The 25,089-nt window shown below is 39.4% G+C and overlaps 1 protein-coding gene across 1 annotated transcript in view; it reads left to right on the top strand.

Moving 5' to 3' along the window:
• vwa8 (von Willebrand factor A domain containing 8) overlaps positions 1 to 25,089 on the top strand; it is an 87,606-nt gene that overhangs the window by 37,679 nt on the left and 24,838 nt on the right. Inside the window, exons 21-33 of the mRNA XM_084954530.1 lie at positions 617 to 693; positions 3,598 to 3,673; positions 6,407 to 6,542; positions 7,026 to 7,145; positions 7,307 to 7,512; positions 13,798 to 13,949; positions 16,046 to 16,154; positions 16,493 to 16,631; positions 18,369 to 18,556; positions 22,208 to 22,327; positions 22,531 to 22,595; positions 22,677 to 22,802; positions 22,880 to 22,989. Coding sequence (XP_084810656.1) covers positions 617 to 693; positions 3,598 to 3,673; positions 6,407 to 6,542; positions 7,026 to 7,145; positions 7,307 to 7,512; positions 13,798 to 13,949; positions 16,046 to 16,154; positions 16,493 to 16,631; positions 18,369 to 18,556; positions 22,208 to 22,327; positions 22,531 to 22,595; positions 22,677 to 22,802; positions 22,880 to 22,989 — 1,624 coding nt within the window. The remainder of the gene's footprint in view (positions 1 to 616; positions 694 to 3,597; positions 3,674 to 6,406; positions 6,543 to 7,025; positions 7,146 to 7,306; positions 7,513 to 13,797; positions 13,950 to 16,045; positions 16,155 to 16,492; positions 16,632 to 18,368; positions 18,557 to 22,207; positions 22,328 to 22,530; positions 22,596 to 22,676; positions 22,803 to 22,879; positions 22,990 to 25,089) is intronic.

A 25,089-nucleotide genomic window follows, 5' to 3' on the forward strand; every position in this document is an offset into this window, starting at 1 on the left:
CATGTCAGCTCTGTTCGAGCATGGAGGGAAGAGTTACGAAATAGACTCCCTGCGTCCTCATGTCACCCTCCAACCCTGCGCAGTCACAGTTCACATAAGGCATAAGTAGCATAAGGACACATGCAGCAACTCCTTGGGGGACACTCTGTGCCCCCAGCGTTGTCCAACTGGGCAGGGTTAAAGGGAGGATAGATGAGGATGGATGACTGGACATGGTGTGCTGTGAGCCCAGAGGAGTGTTTCTGTGTGTGTGCAGTTTTGTGTTTGTGTTTATTTGTGCGTTTGCATATGAGAGGGACTGAGTGGCAGAAGGCATTTGCAAATCTGAGTGTGTGACCATGCACGGTCCACGCTGAGGCATTACGGGCTGTCAGAGCGACTTACTGGACGTCTGACAGACTGGCCGAGAGATCCGACAGGCTCTGTGGGATGCCGGTGGGAGTCCCGAAGAACAGCCCCTGTCACAGCAAAGCACCATCAAAATTAGAGGGATGCACTTGGCTCTTCCTCTCAGTTCTGCCTCTTTGGAAGTTGAAATGGATGCTTCTTTCTATCTTTGTGGTCTAACTACAAACACAGTCCACATATTAAGACTGATGATGATGTCCCTCCACAGGGTGTTGGCAAAAATAAAATTGTGGACAGGTTCCTGCACCTTCTCAACAGGCCCAGAGAATATCTACAGCTCCACAGGTGAGGAGAATCACCATAGCATCATTTTTCTGTTGCTGTCCTAGCCTTTTTGAAACCAAACTTCATGAGCCAACTAAGAAGTCTCACTGAGAAATAAAGGTACTCTGCACCCCCAGTCACAGCGTTGCTCCTCCACTAAGCATACCCTACGGTGTTTTTCTTTTTGACTCTAATTGAAATCATGATTTACTAATGATTTATGTTGCCAGTGATAAGATCTAAAACCAGTTACTGAGACCATAAACTCATCAGTTTGATTAGATCAGAGAGCCTAAATTTTGTTTTCCCATGGATTTCAGCAGAAGTAGCCTTATTTTTGGAAGCAGAGAGACTTTTAGTTCCAGAAGCTAAGTTAAAGTTTTATAAGGTTCATGTTTAGAGTAGTGGTTCCCAACCAACAACTTTCTGCTTCAGAGGGTACTTCTGCAGTAACAAGGAGGTATGTGGAAAGATTATGTTATGTAATCTGAAATTCAGTTTATAACTGAATCAAGGAACCGAGTTGACCAGCAGAACAGTTAAGAGACACTTATCTCTTATCATTCACATTTAGTCATTAATCTCTGACTCTCTTCCATAGTGTGTCTTTTCACCTGGCCCCCTCCCTTCACCCCCAACTGGTCAAAAAAGATGGCTGCCCCCTCCCTGAGCCTGATTCTTCCTGGTTTCTTCATGTTAAAAGGGAGTTTTTCCTTCCCACTGTTGCCAAAAGCTTGTTCATAGGGTGACGTTGGATTTTCTCTGTTATTGTAGGTTACATGAAAATTGTAAACACATATGCAATGGCAAAGAAATGAGTTGAAATGGCCAGCCAACACAGTGGCAGTCTGCAGTTTAAAATTAGTACATTATATAGCTCCAAGTTGCGCCAATTTCCTCAAAGTGCTTTATAGTGTAATGGTAAAGATTCTACGATAATTGAGAGAAAACTCCAACAATCAGATGACCCATCCAATGAGCAAGCACTTGGGGACAGGGGGAAGGAAAAGCTCCCTTTTTAACAGGAAGAAACCACCAACAGAACCAGGCTCAGGGAGGGGCAGTGATCTGCCTGGCTGGTTGTGGGTGAAGGAAGACAGACAAACATGAGAGGTGTGAATGAAGAGCTTCTTTATTACAACACAGTTGTTAGAATAAATCAGATGGACAAAGAAGACTTCCCTGCTCAGTGTGTCTGATGCCACTTTTAATTTGATGTTTTAATGTTTTTTAAAGATATGTCACTAAACTTTCCCGTTCCACCAAAAGCTGTAAGGAAAAAGCCAGTATTTTTCTTACTACCTTGGCAGCCTTGACCTTCTCATATAAGAGCATTAAAATCTAGTTTTTTCCTCAGTAAATTAGGCCTTTCTTTCCCAGAACGAAGACTTTACATGGACAAACTAAAGAAAAGCCTTTTCAGTCTTTGTTAATTCGGGTCCCCTGGTTCTATAAATACTCACATGGTGACACCATAAGAATTTTAGGTCAGGTTCTTGCATTAATAGATTGATGGGTTGCTGTTGACTGTAGCTCAGATCATGGAGCCAAGAGATGGGCCTCATTTTGATCTCGGCACTTATAAGAAATCAATGACTCTGATGGAAGCCGAGCAATTTACTGGAGAAAAGTTTAATTTTGACGCCGGTCAATTCTAGATCAATAACGTATTCAATATCATTCTTAAGGCCAGATTTTTCTACTGCCTGTGCGTGTGTAGTTGTTTAAAGTCATGTGAAAGTCAAAGTGGAGCTGAGCATGGATGTGGCCTGGTTTGCTACTGTAGCAGCAGCTAATATTAGACCAGGGCAGAGGCAGAAATATCTGCCTGTGGCTATTGGGAGCCTGTGTGACTGAAGGCCTACAGAGATGTGGCTCAGAAAAAGCAAGACACATGCAGCCGGCCAGGAAGGAAACTAGGACAGCTCCTGGGTCAGATATTGTGAGATATTGAAGAGCAAGCGAGAGGAGATGTTCAGAGGAAGAGAAAATTTTGAGCGACCCCAGGGAGTTATAGTTGTCGGGGAAATGTTCAGTGTTATGATTGTGTGGCTGGCCTGTGGAAAACAAGTACAGTGTCACTGACACCTTTTTTTTAGCTGCACTGCATCTACACTTATCAAATGATAGTAACAAATGTTCAAGTAAAAAAGCACTACGAGAAACATGTGCAAGATCTGTTCACCAGAGTTACCCTTTCAGTTCAACAAGACTAAGTTTAGCCATTTCAGTTAGGAGTTACTTTGAACTTTTGTAGAAGAATTACACAAGTTTGCTTTCCTCTCCACTCTCCATTCCACCATCTAATGAAGGAAAAGTTCCCAAAAAACTCCTTAAGAAATAGAAAGCATTTCTAAGGGTGCACTTTTTTTCTAGCACTATATAATTAAAAGAAAAAGTACAATTTGTTTGTCTAATAAAGATGTGCTGTGCTTCTCCCCTGCCGTGCATGTACGTGTAGCTAAAGTCCTTCTAATGCCAGTCTTGCTACTCAGCAGTCATCTTTGAAACATGCCTGGGCAGTTATCTTGAAATGCTAAATGAATGAGGAGAGAGGGTAAACATTCATTTGGATGCTAACAAGGGTATAAACCACGCATTAGAGAGTCCAAAGTCAAGGCAGATTGTCGACTCGTGTGCATTGTGGCTTGTAGCACCAAAGCACTGAACAGGTGTAGAAGTAATTCACATTACAGCAAGGCTTAAAAATTTTTTTTTTTTAAGTACCTTTACCCACATTTTTACTACCATAATTAGTGCTGTGCTTACGGGTTAGAGCAACAACACAGCAGATATGTTTCCCATTACCTAGCCGTCTTTACTGTCCACATGGATTTCTGCTCGGAATTCTTTGAGCCTGTTTCCTCTTATGTAATCGCTCTGTTGTAACCATCTTCTTTTTTCTTTTCTTTTTTGCCTCTGCAGGGATACAACAGTCCAGACTCTGACCTTACAGCCCTCGGTGCGAGATGGCATCATTACATATGAGGACTCCCCTCTGGTCAGTTAGTTTTTTTTCCCCCCCATGTTCACAGATGTATATTGTGGTAGACATGATCATCACCACAAATCAAGTTGTGTTGGAATCGTTTTATTCTGTATGGTTTTATTTGTTTTTGCCACATAGAAAGCATGTTCTTATTTACCTGAGAGTTCTGGATGTTTTGTAAGGTACAAGTACATTTGAAATGTAACTCAGTCAGTTTAATTCTTAGTGTGAACTAGGGCTGCCACAAACGATTATTTTGATAGTCGACTAGTCACCGATTATTTTTGCGATTAGTCGACTAATCACATCATGCATCCATTGGATGTACAGCGTACAGCTTATTGCACCAGCATGCATCTGCTCTTATATAACTATCATTAGCTTACAGCTTTAAGTGTTTAAGGTATGTGCTAACTAAAAATAAAGACGATAGTTTCTTAAATTTTAATGAAATCTGCAGATTGTTTCGGTGAAGTTTAATAAACTCCTTGCTATCTAAAATATAACAGGACACCGGAGTATATTCTCGAGCATCTCACACTTCTGATAATCAGCTGTCTGCTTGACGTTTATTCAGCTGTGTAAAAACTATAACTTTAATCTCAGCCAAACCGATTTACTCAGGAACAAATAAAATACTGAAAAAAGACAAACAATAACATTTTTAAGTTATTTAAGTGACTTATATATGTTTAACCTGAGTAGCGAAAGACGGCGGTGGGTTTGAAAACGATTTGCCGGGAGTCCGGTGTTCTCACGGGCTCTAGTGAGCCTTGCCCCCGGCTAGCTATCGAGCTAGTGGGTAACAGACGTCTCCGAAAACGTCGGAGCGCTTTTGAAAATATGTGGTGTCTTGATAAACTGAGCAGATATTTGAGGTTTACACAGCTACATTCTCGCTTGAAAATATGTTAAACGTTTATTTTGTGACCCAGAAAGAATAATAACAATAATATTAAAACTAACTAGCTGCCGCCATTGTTGGAAACTGAGCTGGGCTGCGCTATGAATTCTGGGACACAGCTTCTTCTTCTTCTTCGGGGTTTAACGGCAGCTGGCATCCTTGTACATGCAGTGCTGCCATCTTCTGTTTCAGTCCGTTATTACACTCTTAAATACTACTACTTATTCCTGCGTCTTTAAGGATCTTACAAAGCTTCAAACGATGCGTCAACTATTAAATCAGTCGTCGACGACTTTGATAGTCGACGTAATCGTGACTAGTCGACTAATCGTGGCAGCCCTAGTATGAACTATTAGAAGTGTTCTAAAAGCCATCTTTTGTGATGAAGAAAGCCTGTGCAGAGATTTGAGAATTGGACTAATGTGCTCAACTGTTTTTGTGTAATTACAGGAATCTAAATGAGCTGTAGCTGTCTGATGGAGTTTTACTAAGACCCATAAAGACACTGTTACAATAGTCCACTAAAAAGAAATCTGTGCACAGATTTCTTTTTTTGTATCAGTTTTAGACAGACATCCTGCGGATTGTGAATGTGTAGGCCAGTTTGATATATGTATTCACCACATGAACTCTTTCTATCTGGGACAGCATCTTCATCATCAGCTTTTTCACAACTGTAACAACAGACGTCCATACATTTTTGCTATAGTTTTAAGATTAAGGTTAATAGGTTGATTTTTTTTAATTGTCTTTATATGACTATCGATATTTAGGTCAGTCAATAATTATTTCAAGATTTCTTGCCTGGTTTGAGAATTTAAGCAACATTCGTCTAGATAGGTTAGAGACTTTAATTCTTTTTTCTTTACCTCAGTCTTTTCTTTCAATTTCAGGAAGTTTGGGCATATCCACTCATTAATTTCAATACTAGAGTTTTTGAGTAAGTGTAGGGCTCAGTAGTCCTGAGGTGACACTGATGTGTGCGGTGTGAATAAGAATGAAATGTAATATGAATGTAACATCTGAGATAGAGAAAGGGTGTATATGTAAGTATGAAAGGTCCAAGGATGGAGCCTTGAGGACTCCACATCAAAATCTATTTATATGTGTATATACATGTAAATATATAATATTATGTATAACAGTATGTGAATGCTCAGGGACTGTCATTGGATTCCACTTATGATTACCGGTGATTTGTCTTATTTTCTGGACTTTTTAGTGAAAGATACAAAATCATCAATAGTGTATTGCATTTCTGGGTGCAGTGGTGTAATGGCACAGAGTTGTGTGTGAACATTATTTGCTTTTTTTTAATCTCAGAGAAAGATATCCATCTTGGCCATTTTAGATCAAGATTTTAAAAAAGGATTATTTTGCTTGACAATGGCAGCCCTCTTAATGGTTTACTCCATGAAATACATGAAAATAAAAATACATAATAGTAGCTTTGTTGTTCTAATCGCCAGCAGAGAAGAAACTGTGGTATTTGTGTCTCCCATATGCCTAAGAACTTTCTCAGCTTATGTGTCGAATAAGCAGCTTTCATAGGAGCATATCTGATGACTTCTCAGAACACAGTGTCCAGAGCTTTTAGTACATTGTGATGCACACCTACACAATCCCAAAATTAGGACTACTTAGTCAAAATAAGTGAAAAAACCTGTGAGGGCGGATTGTGAATGTGTAGGCCAGTTTGATATATGTATTCACCACATGAACTCTTTCTATCTGGGACAGCATCTTCATCATCAGCTTTTTCCCAACTGTAACAGCAGTTGTGCTTTTTTGTTAGTCAAATGGCATGTGTGTGTATGTTTGTGTGTGTTGTCTGTGTTCAGGTAAAGGCAGTGAAGTTTGGCCATGTGTTAGTGATAGATGAGGCCGACAAAGCTCCTACAAACGTCACCTGCATTCTCAAAACCCTGGTGGAGAGCGGAGAGATGATCCTGGCTGATGGACGCAGAATCATCTCAGGTGCACTCATACGCACATTCATGCATGCACACACCTTGACAGCAGACATGTCCCAGATACAGAACGAGAACTGTTTTTACGACGAATTAAGGACTGCATGTACTGCAAGACAAACACGAGTGGGACATCAGATGCAGGCCACTGAAGGAAGCTTAGGATAAAAGCCTTTATGGACAGGTACCAGCAGATTTTGGATCACGCTGCTCTGTAAACATTTAGTTTTTCCACATATTCCCATGTAATCACATGGGCTGCTGACAGCTACTCCATTCCTGAGAGGCTCATCCTCCTAGTGGAATGTAAACGCAATCTTGAGACTTCATAAACACGACCTTCAGGCTGTCAGCGTAGTAGAGGTGTGTGTGAAAATCTGTGACACAAATTAAAACACTGAGAGTAAAAAAGGAGATTCATACAGAAACAGACTGAGATGAAACTGTGCTTGTTTTGGTCATGTGTAGACAACAACTGTCTGTTCCACAGGTCCACGTGAAGCCGAGGGGAGGCCTGACACCATAATTATGCACCCAGACTTCAGGATGATCGTCCTCGCTAACAGACCTGGTTTTCCTTTTCTGGGCAATGACTTCTTTGGAGCTCTAGGTACCCAAAAACACACGCACAACTGAAACCGAGGCTTTTCCTACTACATTAATACCCCAACACATTAAAAATAGATAAACACTTAACTTTTTTTTGGCCCTGGATATCAAATCTGTATATGGAGAGAAACACATTAAATTCTGTCTTGTATTTTGTACCAGGCGATATTTTTAGCTGCCATGCTGTGGACAACCCGAAGCCCAAAGCGGAGCTGGCTATGCTAAAACAGTATGGCCCCGATGTTCCCGATGCTACGTTGCAAAAGCTCGTGGCAGCCTTTGGAGAGCTCAGGTCCATGGCCGACCAGGGTACCATCAACTACCCCTATTCTACTAGAGAGGTGGTCAACATTGTCAAACACCTCCAGGTAGGAAGACACACTGAAATACGGTACATACTGACTACCTTTTATTAATAATTCATAACATTTATGCGACCTGAATCCTGAACTGCTAGTGCTTTAATAATGTAAGAGAGTCTCCTCAAAATATAGCTGTCTCCGAGAGGAGAGAGGGTGTCTGTGCTTTGGTCCACTTTCAGAAGCTTACAGCTTAAACATACAGCTAACTGTCAGTTAAAGGGATCAACGGTATCTCCATGTTTTTATCCTCTAGTAAAGTGGCGTAACTTGACTGAGAGTTCAAAAAAATCTAATCTATGTTTTAGCTCTGTTCCTTTAAGCCAGGTTTCTTCTGATTGGCTATCAATGATAAAAAAAACAAAGAGGTTTGAGTAACAGGTGGGTGGGGCTTCCGCCCACCTCTACTAGGGATGTCACAATACAGGAAATGTAGTAGTGTGTACCTTTACCAATATAATTAAGATATTGCATGTATTTAAACCTGAACTTTGTTTTGAAGAAAAAAACATCTAAACAAGAAGGATAATACTTTGGATGTTCTTACTATATGTAACAACATATGTTACTAACTCAGTTAGTAACATATAGTAACTATATGTTACTAACTGAAATTTTGTCAACTTGAATTCTTTGAACAGATGGTTTTAGGTCTGTCACTATGCTGCAAGTATTTCCTACCTGGGTCTGAGAAGCATGATAAGATTGTTTGCATATTGCCCTTGGTCATCTGCTTCAAATGGAAAGTGCTTCCATACCAAACTCTTATCTTTCTTATAACCATGTCAGAGCAGAGCTGTGACAACAGCTGGACTAGTCACCATCTTCCATTGTAGTTATTGCTATTCCTTGCACAGTTTTTCTTGAACTTTTGGGTGTCCTTCTTTTCGTTCATCAGCATGACTAGAACATTGACAAGACTATGCTGCCCCAGCTGGTACATGTGCTATCTACTGTACCTGTAGTACTAAAACAAAAAAAAAGTATTATTATAGAACTTTGGTATCTAGAAATAGCAGTATTGATGTTCGTGGCATCCCCTCTGTTACATCAGACAGAGCTACAGAAGTGTGAAACAAAGCATTTAGAGCAGTCTGACGTGTGAACCTTTGACTCATGTGGATTACTTGTACATAGCTTTTTTTTTTTTTTAAATTTAGAATTTCCCAGAAACAAAGAAAATAAATTTTTTAAATAAGGAACGTAATATAAAACAACCTATAAGAACACAAATAAACATCATCTAGCTAATATGTATATATATATATATATATGTATATATATATATATGTGTATATATGTGTGTATATGTATATGTATATATGTGTGTATATGTATATATATATATATATGTGTGTATATGTATATATATATATGTGTATATGTGTGTATATGTATATATATATGTGTATATGTGTACATATATGTATGTATATATATATGTATGTGTATATATATATGTATGTATATATATATGTATGTGTATATATATATATATGTATGTATGTATGTATGTATATGTATGTGTATATATATATGTATGTGTGTATATATATATATATATGTGTATATATGTGTATATATGTATGTGTGTATATATATATATATATGTGTGTGTATATATGTGTATGTATATATATATATATATATATATATATATATATATATATATATATATATATATATATATATATATATATATATATATGTATGTATATATATATATATATATGTGTGTGTATGTGTATGTATATATATGTATATATATGTATATATATGTATATATGTATATGTATATATATGTATATAGAAGAGAAGTGAAGATGGGTACCAGTGGGTACCAGTGTGCAAAAAGCTAATATCTCATCATCCTCAGTACATAATGTCATCAGAAGAGTCAGAGAAACTGGGGAAATCTCTTTGCCCGAGGGACAAGGCTGAAAATCAATAATAAATGAACATGATCTTCAGGCCCTCAGGCAGCACTGCAGTGAAAACAGATATGATTCTTGGGGTTCACTGTGCCATCCACAAATACAGGTTAAAGCTCTATCGTGTGAACAAAATCCTGAAACACCACTGTCGTCTCTGGGCCAAAGCTTTTTTAAGTGAAAACTGTTCTGTGGTCAGAGAAATCAAAATTTGAAATTTTTTTTGGAAAACATGGACACTGTGTCCTCTGGACTAAAAAGTAGAATCTTATCATGGCTCATTTATTGGCAGCTTGGAAAGGTACCATCCATACTATAAGGTAAATACAGGTTTTACCACAAGATCCAGGTGTCTTTTTCAGGAAAAGCCTTGCGTATTTCAGCTAGACAATGATAGAAAGCATACTCCATATATATTATAATGGCATGGCTTCATAATAGAAGAGTCAGAGGGCTTTCATCAAATGAAGCATCGTGACACGAAAAATAGGACCAAGAAGAACCAGGACCATTGAGCAGCTAGACTCTTATATGAGACAAGAATGGGATAGCGTTCCTCTCCCAAAGGTCCAAGAGCTCTCTTCTCAATTCCTAAACTTTTACAGACTGGTGTTAAAAGAAGAGGCGATGCTACACTGTGATAAAAATGGCCCAGTCACAACTGTTTTTGAGACCTGTAGCTGCCATCAAATTCAAAATGCTCTTATTTTTTTTTCTTAAAATGATACTTTTTCTCAGTTTAAACATTCAATATATTTTCTGTATTCTCTTGTAAGTAAAATGTGGCTTTGGTAAGAGATGCAAATCACTGCATTTTTTTTTTATTTACATTTTTCACAGTGTACCGAATCTTTTTGTAATTTGTGATGTGTGTATCATAAAGACAAGCATAATGTCTTAACGCCTTAAATTGCCCGATGCAGGACTGTGGTTTCCAACATTAAAATAATTAGTATCATATGTAGAGATGGACCGATCCGATATTACATATCGGTATCGGTCCGATACTGACCTAAATTACTGGATCGGATATCGGAGAGGAATAAAAAATGTAATCCGATCCATTAAATATCAGAAAAGCACCTCACAAAACTTGCAACACAGCGTAACTCGGCTCATAACCGCATCATGTCGGAGCAGTGTGCTCACGTGATAGAGCGGCTGTGTGTATTTGTAGCCTCACTACCAAACCAGCATTTCATCTCTGAAGTGATCCCAGAGAGAAGTAAAGCAAGTGTGTAAGTTCATCTCTGAATGTTTGTAAAGCATTCCCATGTTAAGCTTAACAACCGATATATGGAGCGACTGCCTCTTCTCTCTCCCTCTCCTGCTGCTACTTCAATCGTGAAACTGATTAATGATCAGCTGATCGGCTTTTCTGTCGCGAGTCCGTCTCTCTTCTTTGTTTTTGGCCCACTTTGCACCAGAAAGAGGAAACCAGCGGCTGAACAACAGCAGCACGTTTAAGCTTGATAAGCTGTTGTTAGAATTTATTTAATATTACTTTCTACACCAGGATCCTTTTCTACGTAGCTGACGGCTGGTAACTGTGCAGGGGCGGATCTAGCAAAGTTTAGCCAGGGGGGCCGATAGGGCATGAACAGGGAAAAGGGGGCACAAAGACATACTTTTCTTTGTTATTCTCATTGAAAATGTCTAGCTTTTAATAAATAATTATCTGAATCTTACACCCAAAGTTTTAATCTTGTGTAAAATATATAGAAGTCCATTACTGTATATATTAACTATTAAGTGTAATATACCCTAGTAAGCTATACTACATTTTCCTTTGGGAAGATACCATCTGTGCAGTCTGCAATTCTGTAGAAGAAAGATGTTGAATCTATTTAATTATTCTTGAAAAATAATTGATTTCTGTGCATTTTTTCCCCACACTGCATCAAATTAAAGTTGATTACGTCGATTAAGCATCATGAGGTGGAGGATGGGTGGTGGTTCCCTATTTTTTTTGCTGGGAGTTTGCAACCCTATTAGTTAGGTTGCTTAATATTTCTGCTAAGTACTATTTAAAATACCAGAATAGGGAGGATGGAGTAGGTTTAAGTTTATTAGATTGATCAGTATTGCTGAACTATGAAATATTTTGTTGTACTTTTTACATACAGGTATAACAGAATAGCTTTAGTGTTGTTGTTTATTTAAACTTGAGTATGAACTTATACAAAATGCAGCAAGATATTAAAAAAACAGTTTTATTGATTAAAAAACACACTATATCGGATTCATATCCGTATCGGCAGATATCAAAATTTATGATATCGGTATCGGACATAAAAAAGTGGTATCGTTCCATCTCTAATCATATGTCACATTGGCTGTGCTCTTAAAAGGAATTTTCCAGTCCATTCCATAGGAGCTTAAAAGTCCCTCCACCCTCATTTGTCATGTCTTTCTTTAACCCTCTAATTTCCTAGTATTCAGAGCCCACAGATGTGCACCACAAACCGACTTAGGAGATAGACGAGATGATCATCAATATGTCATCAAAGCGACATATTTGTATTAGTATAAAATTGCTAGACTTTCTTCAATGAGTAGATGTTTTGTTTTACATTTAGAATTATATTTTACAAGGTTTTAGAAGTGATTGTCACCATATTTTCACATCTTTTTTATCCCTTTGATACCATAGTTTTTCGAGCAGCTACTCCGTTTTCCACCTTCAGATGAACAGTATGGAGCCACATTACAGAGCGCATGCTGTTTACATTAACAGTCTCCCACCATCAATAGCTATAAGCTGCTGTTTACCATCATCCTCTCAGGTCAGTCATCTGGAAAAAGAAAAGCAAGTGAATGGCTGCATGCAGAGCTGTCACATTCCCATGCCTCCTTGTGGTTACATTCTTCAGAAAGGTACACGCTATAGAGCACAAAAAGGACAGACTCCAAAAGAAGAGAAGGAGAGGGGATTAAGCATTAAAGCTTGCACTATAGATCAACAGTTTAGTGTACAGAGACCAGCTCATATTTGAGTGACCTCCCAGTTCTTTCATCCATCACCACCATTATTGATGTCTGAATGACTGGGTGTGACAGGGAATCATTTCAATTTAGCTGTACTCTAAATAGCTCGTTTTATGCCTTCATTGCTATTTTAACCTTAATTTATACCATCGTGATCGATGCAGCCCAGTGCTCTATAGTCAGCTGTAACCTACTGGGAGAGACTCCTATTGACTGTGCAGCGATTCACTGGACTGTATAAGTACACTGTAATATGGAGGCTTAAAAGTGCAATTATGGTCCTAATAATGGCATGAAGATTACTCACATCAGAACTGAAGATGTATTGCACTAAAGAGTTGAAAGGGCAGGGGATGCATTCGTATTTGCAGCTATTATGTTAATTTCCACCTTATCAGTTTAGCTAAGATTCTTTGCTGTCAATCACTTCTATGCCTGGAAATATAGTCTGAAAAATTTCTGAAATATTCAATAACTGTCAAGTACTGAAAGCAGCTATCAAATTAGATTTGTAATGTCTGTCTTTACTTCTCCCTTAATTGCTTATTCATAATACTCTAATCAGACAAACATGGTATATTACACTTATTTTTCATATTTTTTACATTACCAAAAACAGATCTTAAAAATAAGTATGTTGGTAAAGGTGTTAAATATTCAGTGTGCACACAAACAGTTCCAAACCCCTGTGCTGGTTTGGTATTGTAAAAAAAAAAAAAAAAGAAAGTCTGTCACCAAAATCTTCACTCCAAGGATTTTTTAGGTTGTTGTCTGCTTATATAAAAGAAAGCATCAGAAATCTGTTGTTTTAAAAAAGACCATTTCTTCTTTCCTCTATTGTCTGTCATACTGTAAATATATTCTTCCAGTGGTGGATTCTCATATTAAACTGGCGTAAGTATCAAATATTGAAGTCAGGATGTATACAAGTAATCCAAGGACTGCTCTAAGCTGCCAGGAAACATCACTTGTACGTAGGTAGTATCATTCTCAAATGTGCCTCCATGTTTGCTTTGTAATACAGAAAATGCTTTTAGGCATTAGAACTGGAGTCTGTAATTATCATCAAAGACGGAGCAAAGATGCTGTTGTCTGTCAGTGTTCAGAGTTTAGAGATGACTAATCTTCGTTTCTTATGTCTTATCCCAAACTTTCCCTGCATTGACCCCTGTTAAGGAGCTGAAGATCATATTAATTTTCCTTGTCTCTGTCCCCTTTTCCATAACTCCCACCTCCCACCTGTCATTATCATTTTTTCTCCCCCTCCTACTCTCTGTGTCCTTCCTTCCTCTTCCTTTTCTTTCCCTGGTGACCCTTCCTCTTTTACTTCCTCTTCTCTGGCCTTTCCTTCCCACTCTCCTTTACCTCCCGCTAGAAATTTCCCGATGAGGGTCTGGCCAACGTGGTGAGAAACGTCTTTGACTTTGACTCATACAACAAAGACATGCGGGAGGTTCTAATTGAAGCACTGCACAAGCACGGGATTCCCATTGGAGCCAAGCCCAGCTCTGTCAAGCTGGCTAAGGAGTAAGGCATCGGGAGTACAAGATGTTTGACAAGACTCGCGCACACACACACACACACACACACACACATTAGAGGCACATCAATTATGTGACACACACACAGACAGAATCAGATTGTTGCACAGTTAGAACTGTGGTCACAGAGCCTCACAGGGGGGTAATAATAGCTGGATGGACCAAAATACATGAAGAACACATAGTCAACGATGGAGCAGATCAAGATTTGGGGTTTGTCATACCATAAAAGGTGCTAGCTGACGTGTGGCGCTGCTCAGAATGATCGCAGAGTAGAGCCTTATCTCGGGTCTTTATCAGTTCCACAGAGGAGCCGTTTTTCTTGTTAATCCAAACCTCTATCCCTCATAAAATTAGAAATCTGTCAGAAGCGGTTTTAAATAATGGAACCTAAACTTGTCATTACTTGATTTGTTCAGAGTTTATCTTAGCATGTCAGCTATTTTAAATATATCAGAAACTATCGATGCTTAACACACAGTGGAAATATAATCTAATATGATGCCCATTCAAATGTGAATAATCAACCCTGCTAGCTTCCTCAGTCTGGTAAAGTGATGGCAGACGTGCACAGTGTACAATATTTGCCGTGCATGCAAGATGCTCTTCTCCATTAGTGCATTCTTCACGGTGCTGCCCCTCCTACACAGGCCCCCGGCACACAAATCTGTCTTCTGGTTTGGAGCTGGCTCTGAACGCTGCAAATGAATCATAGAGAAATGTCTCTCTTATTACATATTACAAAGAGATATAGTGAAATACTTCACTAAATTAGTGCGATGCGAGTGGAAGGCACTCTGTAGTGAGCTGAGCAACTCAAAGATGCAGAAGACATGCAGTAGTAATCCTGGACATGCAATCTTTTAATGCATAGATTTTCAGCATAGTTGTTTCCCCAGAGTTTGTCTTAATGCCAGTGGTTTTTGTTGTGTTGGTAGTTTTGTTGTTGCCTTTCAAAGAACCTTTCCAGAAACTTGCCAGCTGAAAGTGGCTTCTGAGAGGTCAGCGGTTTCAGGGACTGTTCCACGTTAGTGTGTGACTGTCAGGCATCATTTTGTCATTTTAAAATATTGTTGACTGTTGGCATTGAATTCCTGAAAGGCTTGAACTCGGTTGATGCTGCCTTGAACTGTATGAGTGGTTTCTATTAGACCTTTAGGCTTTCATGAAGTCTCCACAATGCTTCCTGAAGTGTTAAATAAACAAAGATCTATTCTTAAACCTATTTATAAGAAAAATCTATTCTGAAATCAACCACATTGCCTCACAATGTACAGCTTTGTCTTTTAAATAAAGGAAAATATTTGTTTCTTCTGTCTCCTGTGGTTTTATTTAAGTATCACATTTATAAATACACGTTCATATCTCATTAACAAGTAAATCCTGAAACAAACAGGGCAGAAACAAGTATTTTCCTGTTATGTCTGTACCGACATCAATCCAAGTCGTTCAATTACTCTTCTGTCATCACCCATCTTAAACACCTTATCAGACTAGTTTCTCTACCCACATCACAGCAAACATTTGTCCCTTAGATTTCAGATTTGGAAATGGAAAACAAAGAGTAATTTCTCTTTCTGCTTTTCCATTCATAGAAATGCTTATGATTAGAGAACTGTCCTCCAGAATTTTTTTTTGTGGTACTGATGCATTTTTCACTCCACCTGCAGCCAATAAGATCATGACCCGAGGCCAGCTGTGATTCATGGGAAAACCAGTGGACATCTGGTCAGACACAAACACATAGACACTTGTTCTGAATATGTTGACTTTAGCCTTTCTTGAGACAATGGGATCACATTTCAAAGTCTTTGTTTTAAAAATCTAGCTTGTAACAGGATAAGGCTCACATCTGAAGTCAGTTTGTGGCAGCCACATTGAGCCCTTAAGTAGGCTGAGTTCATCTTAATTGATGTGGGCAAGCAAAATCGTTTCCCATTTCCAAAATGAGAAATCACAACATCAATACCCACGCCCAGAAAAAAACAAAAACCTTCCATGCATCTGTGCCAGTACTTTCTTGTTATAAATTACATTTTGCAGGCCTTACAGTGGAGTTATCATGTGACCTTCAATTTTTAGGTTTCCCCTGCCGGAGGTCAAGATGACTGGATATTGGACCATAAACCAAGGTGGCAACACTCGACGCAAACTACTGTGTCCCACGGACACACGGCCCATAGATGTCAAGGTATACACATGAAGACAGATTATTACAGTGTGATGCCCCACACTTCTCGTGTATTGGACCAGTACTTAAAGTGAGTGTCTGTGGTTATCTTACATTCCTCCCAGCTACAAAAGACTGACAGCAGTGAGTTTTTAACGTAAGAAATGTATCAAGATGTTCATCCACAACCCAAATGGTTCCTCTGGTTACATTGCTTATCAAATGTACTCTTTTAACTCTTTCGCACTTAAGCTGCAAGCAGAACACTACAGTGTGCCATGTTGTTGCAATAGTGTGACTTGTTTTGATATATTGTGAGTACGTGCGCACTGCTATAAGTGTCTGACATGTGTTTCCAGGGCCCAGTGTTTCTGCGTGTCCAGAAGTACCCCTGCAACAGGCAGGAAAGCAGGGCTTTGAGTTTCACTGAAGAGAAAGCCCACTGGCAGATTCCCATGAATGAAGTTAACATCATCTGTGACGTCACCACCAAAGATGGTATTATACAAGCAAAAACAAACTTGCGCACGTTATTAAGCAGTCCCTCCTCAAGTCTGTGTTATCAGATGTTCTTTTCTTTGCGATGCTTTAGAGATTTCAGAGGGTGAAGCATTATGAAGTAAATAAGGTACTATATACAGGAAGGAATAACAACAATAAAAAATGTTTACCCTAGGCCTCAGTATGTGTGTGGACAGTACAGGATGAAGCAAGGAAACTGTTTGAAGTATGTACTGGAAACTGTGTGCAGCTGTGTAAGGGAGAGGAAAAGCACAAGATATGCAGTGACAGTGATCACAAACTGGAAGAAGACAGGATACCATTAACATGACATAATGAACAAAGATGGATTCATGTATTTAAAAAGTAATTAGACCAATAGGAAAATCACTAACGACAGAACAACATTTAAAAAAACACCTGGAAATTTAACAAGGTAATTAAAAATTCCTAATTATAGAATTTTTAGTAAAATTAAAAACAAAAAGATATTAGAAGAGATTGGATTTTTAATACTGTTTTTTTTCCCCTGAGTTATTGGTTCTTGAGTTAGTAAGGATGGAGTTACTGTTACAACTTTTCAGTAATTTACAGTTTAAAGTAGTTGGAAACTTACCACGGACACACGGTTAGACTTTGCGCCATGTTTGTTCAGCTGTGGTGCTACTCTGCTACATGTGCTGCAGGCAGTGCTGAGAGGACGTAACTCTGCTTAACAAACTATGTGATGACACCATTTGTAAATCACCCCAGATGTCTTTTTCTGCACCATGCTCTATAAAAGAGACAATCACAAGTGTTACATTGATGCACAAGGGTGGCTGTTGCTCAGGAGGTAGAGCAGGCCATCTACTAATCGGAAAAGTGGTGGTTGGATTCCTGGCTGCTCCAGTCTGCATGCCAAATATCCTCGGGCAAGATACTAATCCCATTAGATACAAAAGAACTTAAACATAGAAAAAAAAAGTGCTGGAGTGAATGATGGATCTTATATTAGGTGCTTTGAGTGCTCTAGAAGAATAGAAAAGCGGTGTATAAGAATCAGTCCATACATACTGGACAACATATATCCTCATATCTTTGCAGTAAGTCCATACTGGCCGATGATATCAACTACCCAATATATAAGAAAACATAGAAGTTTATAGAAGCTTTATATCAGCTTCAGGTGGCCTAATCAGAAGCATACTGAAAAGCACCTGTCAGACTTCACATTGGAGGTAAAAAAGAAAAAAAAAAACCCTTTAAAGCAAGCCTCACACCATGCGAGAACATCTTAAAACACCTGAATGCACTCAGTTGGGTAGCTATTTTGAAACTTTATTTAAGTGTATTTAGATTTATTTCAGTAGTCATCAGGATTTACAAACTTTACATTTACAGAATTTCCTTAAAAACCAGATTTTAAACTTCAAAGGTTTGCTGAATTCACCCCCAAATACGTTTTTGGTCTCCTGCAGAATTCTTTCATCAGTTCAATCCAGAATCACTTGAGTGCCATGTGTCCATTATAACATCGGTTGTGTCAGAAATCACCCCTACAGTGTATTTATTAATCCCTATATATTCGATCAATGATGACCACCCCTAATTTCAGATTGTCACCATTTTGCATCGACACCGACAGCTGCAGAGTAACATTAGTCTATTTAATTAGCACCTTGCATTCTGGGAAATGTACTGCCTATTGCAGTAGCTCAATTCACAGAATGCATTCAATCTTTGTTTTGACAGATGTGCTGTATGTGGCCACCTGTAACCCAGTGTCCCTGTACTCCATGAAGGAGCGTGGGGAAACTATTGAGTGCATAGAGCTCTACGATGTCTTCCCCAGGACCATCAGTGGTGTCTGGCAGCCCTTTGTTACAGTTGCTCCACTTGGGAGTCCACTGGATGGACAGGTGGTGCTGCACGAGGAACAGGTTGGCAGACAAATATATACACATGTACACAAAGACATGTTTGCATGATTAGATTACATTAGATTGGGTGAATGAAATTAATGTACCCAATGAGATTTTCACATTTAATGTTACACATGTTCACCACAGCCCAATGGCCGTTTATCCAAACTGCTCTAAATGCCTGTTCAAAGGGAAGTGGGGTTTGGGGCTTGCTCTGTGCTGGCATTTCTCACACGCTCCCTAAAAGGCTTGTAGCTTGTAACACTTAACATACCTTTGGACAAGGTGACATTTTTCAGTTTTTGCCCACTTTGATCAGTTTGTACATTTTGCTATGTTATCATGATTTCAGTTTTCAACCATAGACTGTATACAACAGTATACAAAAGTATTTTGACGACCATCATGAGGTTGAAGTCATTATGTCAAAGTGTCTGGCTTCGTTAGCAGGTTGATTCATATACAGTATGAGTGCATCACACAAATAGATGTGCTAGCACAAGGTACTCCATAAAAAGGAAACACTGGATCATCACAGTATAGCACAAAGTCAGTTAACCTTCAGGGATATCTCTCTGTCCAGTTAGGAACCATAAACCATTATGAATCTATTTCACCTGCTTTGGTGCAAATGAAAGTGACAGCAGGTGCACTGGAGTAGCAACTCCAGGTGGTGGCCACAGACCGTTCTTCTTTATTTATCAACAATACCCGGTATGGTGCCAGGCGCTTTTATAAATGTGGTCAGGAAACCTAGTGTCCTTGAAGTGATTGGTCTGTCTTAGACAGGTGGTAGTGGAGCCTCCGTGACTGGTCAAATATACGTTTGGGTGTTGCTAACTTTAACAGCACCAAACTTGACTGGCTTTTTCAATTGATATAAACGTCTGAGTTCCAGAAGATGATTTATTCATCAAAGCTGTACAGCACCCCCAGTGGTCAAAACCCACAACAGTGTGTCTTCAAGGTAGTGGAGGGGAGTCAAAACAAAAACAACAAAACCAAAAACACACACACACACATAAATGAAAAGAATCACCATTAAGTATGTTTTGTAGTTTTAGTGGTATAAAAAGGGTGCACTTGCATCTGTTGGTCTTCACTGAGGAACCCTAGTCTAACCATTTTTGTCTAACGTCCTTGTTTACAATCCAGTAACTGGACACTTACACAACACTGGTATTTAAACTTTTTTTTTTTATTTCTTGAGGACAACCACAGATTCCTCACAGATTTAAAATAGCTGTGCAGAAGTCCGCTTCTTAAAATGGTTGGAGGTTAGTGGTTGTTGAGTCGGTCGTTGAATCCCTCTTACCCCGTAAGACCCTCTCCTATGACAGCAGAGTGTCAGACAAGAACAATGTGTGTAGGCTGTTTCTCCGACCAGAACACTTTCACAGCTGGTGCATATTAGGCAAGAGGAGGACTTCTAAAAATACTGTGGCGATGGATCATGTTACATCTGTCTAAAAATGAAGAGGTCCAGACAACATGAAGTTCATTTGCAGGTCATTGGCCTTCCAGGGAGATCAGGGAAACCATCACACACACACACACACACACACACACACACACACACACACACACACACACACACACACACACACATTTCACTAGCTGGGCCCACGTCCTCATATTAGGTTTGACAGCATTTTAGTAGGTAAAGGTGAATGCTTGGACATGAAGTGAGCTGCGGTTTGGGGAAGGCCTCGAAGGGGACTGGCAACGGCTCCCGGGCCTGGCAGATCCCCTTGTACTTAAATAGGAGTGAAGAAGTTAAAGAATTGAGAACAAGGAGGGAGGGAGGGTGGGGCACGTAAACGAGAATGAACAGCTTGCAGAACTGCGGGAACCTATATAGATGACGACCGGAAGGAGCGTGTTTGGAGGTGTGGTCCGGCTCCTGAAATTCCGATACATAATCTCCAATATACAGAGGTTGGCTGATTGTGCTAAGCATACACACATGAATGAATGCATCCACAGTCTTGTGAAAGTATTTAAAGACATCACAATGGTACATTTAAGGGTATGAAAACATAGCAGTTATATTTTTATCCCTCAGATACACAAAATCTTAGTGCAGATACATCCACATGCAGGATGCACACGTGTGTTCTCAGATGTACATACTTCCTCCAATGGCAGTGTATGTTTAGAATCAGGAAATGGGGTTTGCCCTCTCTGTCTTCAGTATCACTGTGTGAGTGTCAGGAATGGGAGGCCATAAGGAAACCATTAGCGTGAAGCAGGGTAGCCGGGCCCGAGGCCAGCTCCCCTGTGGCTCCTTCTCATAAAACTCAATTGAAGATGAATCCTTGTGCGTCACAAACGAAAGCCTTTTGCACAGTTCATCCAAAACACACACACACACACACACACACACACACAAATATCCTGCATACAAACACAGAAGCCCATACGGGCAATCGGTTTATCTTTGAATTGAATTAGTTGAAAGTGCAGCAGGCACATTTGTTGAATGTAGAGGAACATCAGCACCCAAACCAGATGGTTCCACTGGAAGAAGAGCACCCTCTGTTGATGGAGGAACTGTACTGGAGGAAATAAACACTAGGATTTATAGTATTAAACAGAAATGGTCATAAACGGTCTCATAATTAACAAAAACAGGAGACCACACAGGGAATTACAAGTTGAAATCAAGAAATATTTAGTTAATTCAATGAAACTAATTAAGAAGAAGTCGATCAGCTGTGTGGGTGGTGTAAAAGAGCACAGATGGAGGTTATTGGAAGTGTTTGCAAGTTTAACCAAAGCAAAAGACAATCCTAGTCACTGATGAGCTCAGGGACAGTTAAACCCACATTTGCCACAAAATATAGAAGAAACCACATGGATAAGAGTGAAGGTCCACAAAGTACTCTTCAAAAAGCAAAAATAATAAAGTTAATTTGAAAAATAAATTATTCTAACATTTTTTAATTTAATATCTTAGCAGACTAATAACCAACCTTTTCCATCAATCTTCCAAGTACGCTTGCTGACACTCTCTGTAACCTTGTTGTCTGTAGGAGCATTTTAGGAGACAAGAGGACATATGGCAGAGGGAGAGGGAGAGGGGACAACTGTATTCAGTGTTGACAGTTTTGTGTTATACAAAAGTGTTGGATCTCCAAGTGATTAGGCTGTAAAAATGCTGCCCACCTCACTACAGGTTTGCTTTGAACCTTAAAACATGAGAAGACACTCCTAGGTCTTTCAAATAACAAAATATTTCATATAATATGCATTTAGCTTTTTGGACATGTGTTTAGGTACAGAGCTGCCGAGTAATTTGTAGACAAGCAGCTGTATGTTAAAATCAGTGTCCTGAATGACACTACTAGTGCTGGTGTAGTGAGCTTGTATTTTCTTGTCAGCAAGCTTTGTTTGAAAACTGTGTAGATGGGAAAGTCCTGCAGTGGTGCATTGTGGTGTAGTGGTGAATGGCATCCAAATAGACAAATTAACACTCTAATTTTTATGGTTTAATTTTAATGGAGAGAGACAGAATATCATTTATAAAACACATACCAAAAAACATATTATACAAAAGTTATAATTTGCACCGAGTGAGAAAAGTGTTTGATCCCCTGAAAACCAGCCAGAATTCAGGCTCCTCTCAGTTGTATTCTCCAGTTTTAATTCCTCTTTCTGTCTCTTTAGGGTAACACAATGCTCCATTTGGACTTGGTGACAGGCGCCTTGCGGAGGCTCATGATTTCCCCCGACAGTAATCAGTCTTCCAGCAGAGCGTCGAACTGGTGGAACAGTAAGGAACAACAGGTCAGAAGACTCTGTGTCTCCAGAGACAAATTTAAATTCACTTGTGGCTCGTAAACTCTTTGCTTTTCATTCAAGGCTTTATTTTGTAAATCTGACATTTCAACTAGACTGCATTATGAAAAGACTTGTCAATTATTCATCTGATCATTCCGTGAAAAGATTTGAACTTAATGTGTTTTTGTTTCTGTGATTGTTGCCTGCAGGCAGGGTATAAAATGTGTCGTGACTTCTCCCACAAAAACTGGCTTCTGTTCTATAAGGAGGACAGGTAAACTACATCCATGACATTGTTACACAGCACCAGCATCCTGAAGTCCTGTGGTATCAGTCGCTGCTTTTGCATGTGCAGCAACCAGCTGGAGGTCATGGATGTGCTTGAGGGACGAGTTCACTCCATCTCCCTTCCGATCAACCTAAAGTCTGTCTTCCTGGTGGCAGAGGACCGCTGGCTGCTGCTGGAGAGCAACTCTAACAAGTAAGTAATGGATCTCAAATATCTGTCCGGGTCTCTGGATAGAACTTTAAAATAATCGTGCATGTCTGACTGTATAGGAAGTTCCTGCTGACCAAGCCCATGCACATGGCAGCTGAAGACTCTGGAGTCTGTCAGCTTCACAGCATCAGTGAGGACTCAGTCAACTCAGGCCATGGAACAAGCTCAGGTATATATTTACACACACACACACACACACACACACACACACACACACACACACACACACACACACACACACACACACACACACAGAGTCAAAATGAAAAATCTTACTTTTCTTGTCTTTATCATTTAAGCTTGGGACCTCTACCAGAGGTCTGAGAGCTTAATGGTCCTGCGCAGTATCTTAGCTTTAACTAGACTGGTGCTCTTCTGGACACAGATCTCAGATGTCTTTCCTGGGATGTTGTGGTCTATCACACCAGGCAAGATCCTTGGTGCTGGCTGTGCAAAGATACCCAGAGACAATCCAGCACATAACAACAGTGTCCAGGATGCTAGCAGGCAGGGCATACATGGAATAGCACAACCAAGTAGCCTGTATAATATACAGGAATATCTGTGCTGAGTATGGCCTGTCCCAAGGTCAAAATGGAAAATGCCCCTTTGAGTTGTTGAGAACAACCGAGTTATGATCCTGTAGAACTTCCAGTTACAGACAGGCAAAGTGGTGGCGGCTAATCAACTGGACATAGTGGTGGTAGACAAGCAGAGGAAGAGGGCTGTAATGATAGATGTAATCTGTATTGACTAGTGGCCTTTAGCTCTGATGGCTTCGGGGTTTTCGTGGTCATCATGATCCTGATGACCCTGACTGATGAAAGCCACAAGCCTAAACACGTCAGTCCAGCAATAAAGATATGTTTTCTACAAGTTTTGACTTCTTGTGGTCATAAATCTTAGAAAGCTGATGTCAGTAACTGGTGGACAAATATGCAAAACAACTTCAAGATGTTGTTCAATGCTAGCATCTGGAGGCCAAATATGCACTTACTTTTTCCATTCAAGAATATCCGTTTATATTTTTATCAATAAATAATTGAAAAGCTAATAACTTGTGATGTTGCTCATGTAGATCACCTTTAACTTTTAGAGACTGTTTCAAAGTGTTTGCTTGTTTAAATGTGTCAAATATCCACTTGTGGGATATACTGGTTTTTTTTCTCCAACATTATATTCATCACATTTTTAAATGGACTAAAAAAGCCACAAAGAAACTAAAAAGAACAAACAAACAAAGCGGGTCCTACTGCGCTTAAAAGGTTTGCACATTTTGATCGTAATTAGTGAAATCTCTTTTGAAATAATCTTTGTACCATACCATAATTTATTGATATAGCACTTTAAAAACAGCACATGGGCGGCCAAAGTGCTGTACAGCAGAAATATATAAAGTACAATAAATAAATAACAATAAATTAACAATGTCAGTTACTCACTGAGTCAAAAGCCAGCGGATAAAAATTAGTTTTTAACCTGGATTTAAAGACCAATACTGAAGTAGATTGCCTAATGTGACGAGGAAGAAGAAGAATTCTCAGTCTCCTCCAAGTTTCAGCCGCGATTTAGGGGCTGAGAGCAACAGCTGCTCAGCTGACCGGAGTAAACAAGGGGGGACATAGGGCTTCAGCAGATTGGACAAATATACAGGCGCCAAACTGTTTAAGGATTTACAAACCAGTAAAATGATTTTAAATTGGAAGCCTGTGTAAGAACGCCAGAACTGGAGTAATATGCTCAAATTTTCTTTTACCAGTTAAAAACCGTGCTGCAGCATTATGCACCAGTTGCAGGTGTGACAGAGCACCCTGGCCAACCCCTATTAAAAGGGAGTTCCAGTAATCCAAGCGTGAGGTTATAAAAGAATGGATGACAGTTTCCAAGTCACGCCTGGAGAGAAGAGGCTTACCTCTGACAGACGTCTGAGGTAAAAGAATGAAGATTTCACCACCCCATTTACGTGGCCATCAAAACGAAGCGCACTGTCGATTTTTACCCCAAGATTAGTAACCGAGCTTTTCAGGGGTCAGAGCAGCAAAGTCAACATCTGGGGTACCAAAAGAACGATTGAGGCCGAATAAAATTCCTTCAGTTTTACGTTCGTTAAAATTTTAGAAATTTTAGAAATTTTGACTTAACATCACTAAGACAATCAAGCAGGACTCCAACCGAGGAGATAGATAAAGCTGGCAATCGTCACCATATAGATGAAATGAAATTTTGTGTTTTCGGAAAATCGCACCTAATGGCACGGTATACAATGAAA

This window comes from Perissodus microlepis, chromosome 16 (assembly GCF_051167445.1).
Source record: "Perissodus microlepis isolate ML-2025 ecotype Zambia chromosome 16, ASM5116744v1, whole genome shotgun sequence".
Classification (NCBI taxonomy): Eukaryota; Metazoa; Chordata; class Actinopteri; order Cichliformes; family Cichlidae; genus Perissodus; species Perissodus microlepis.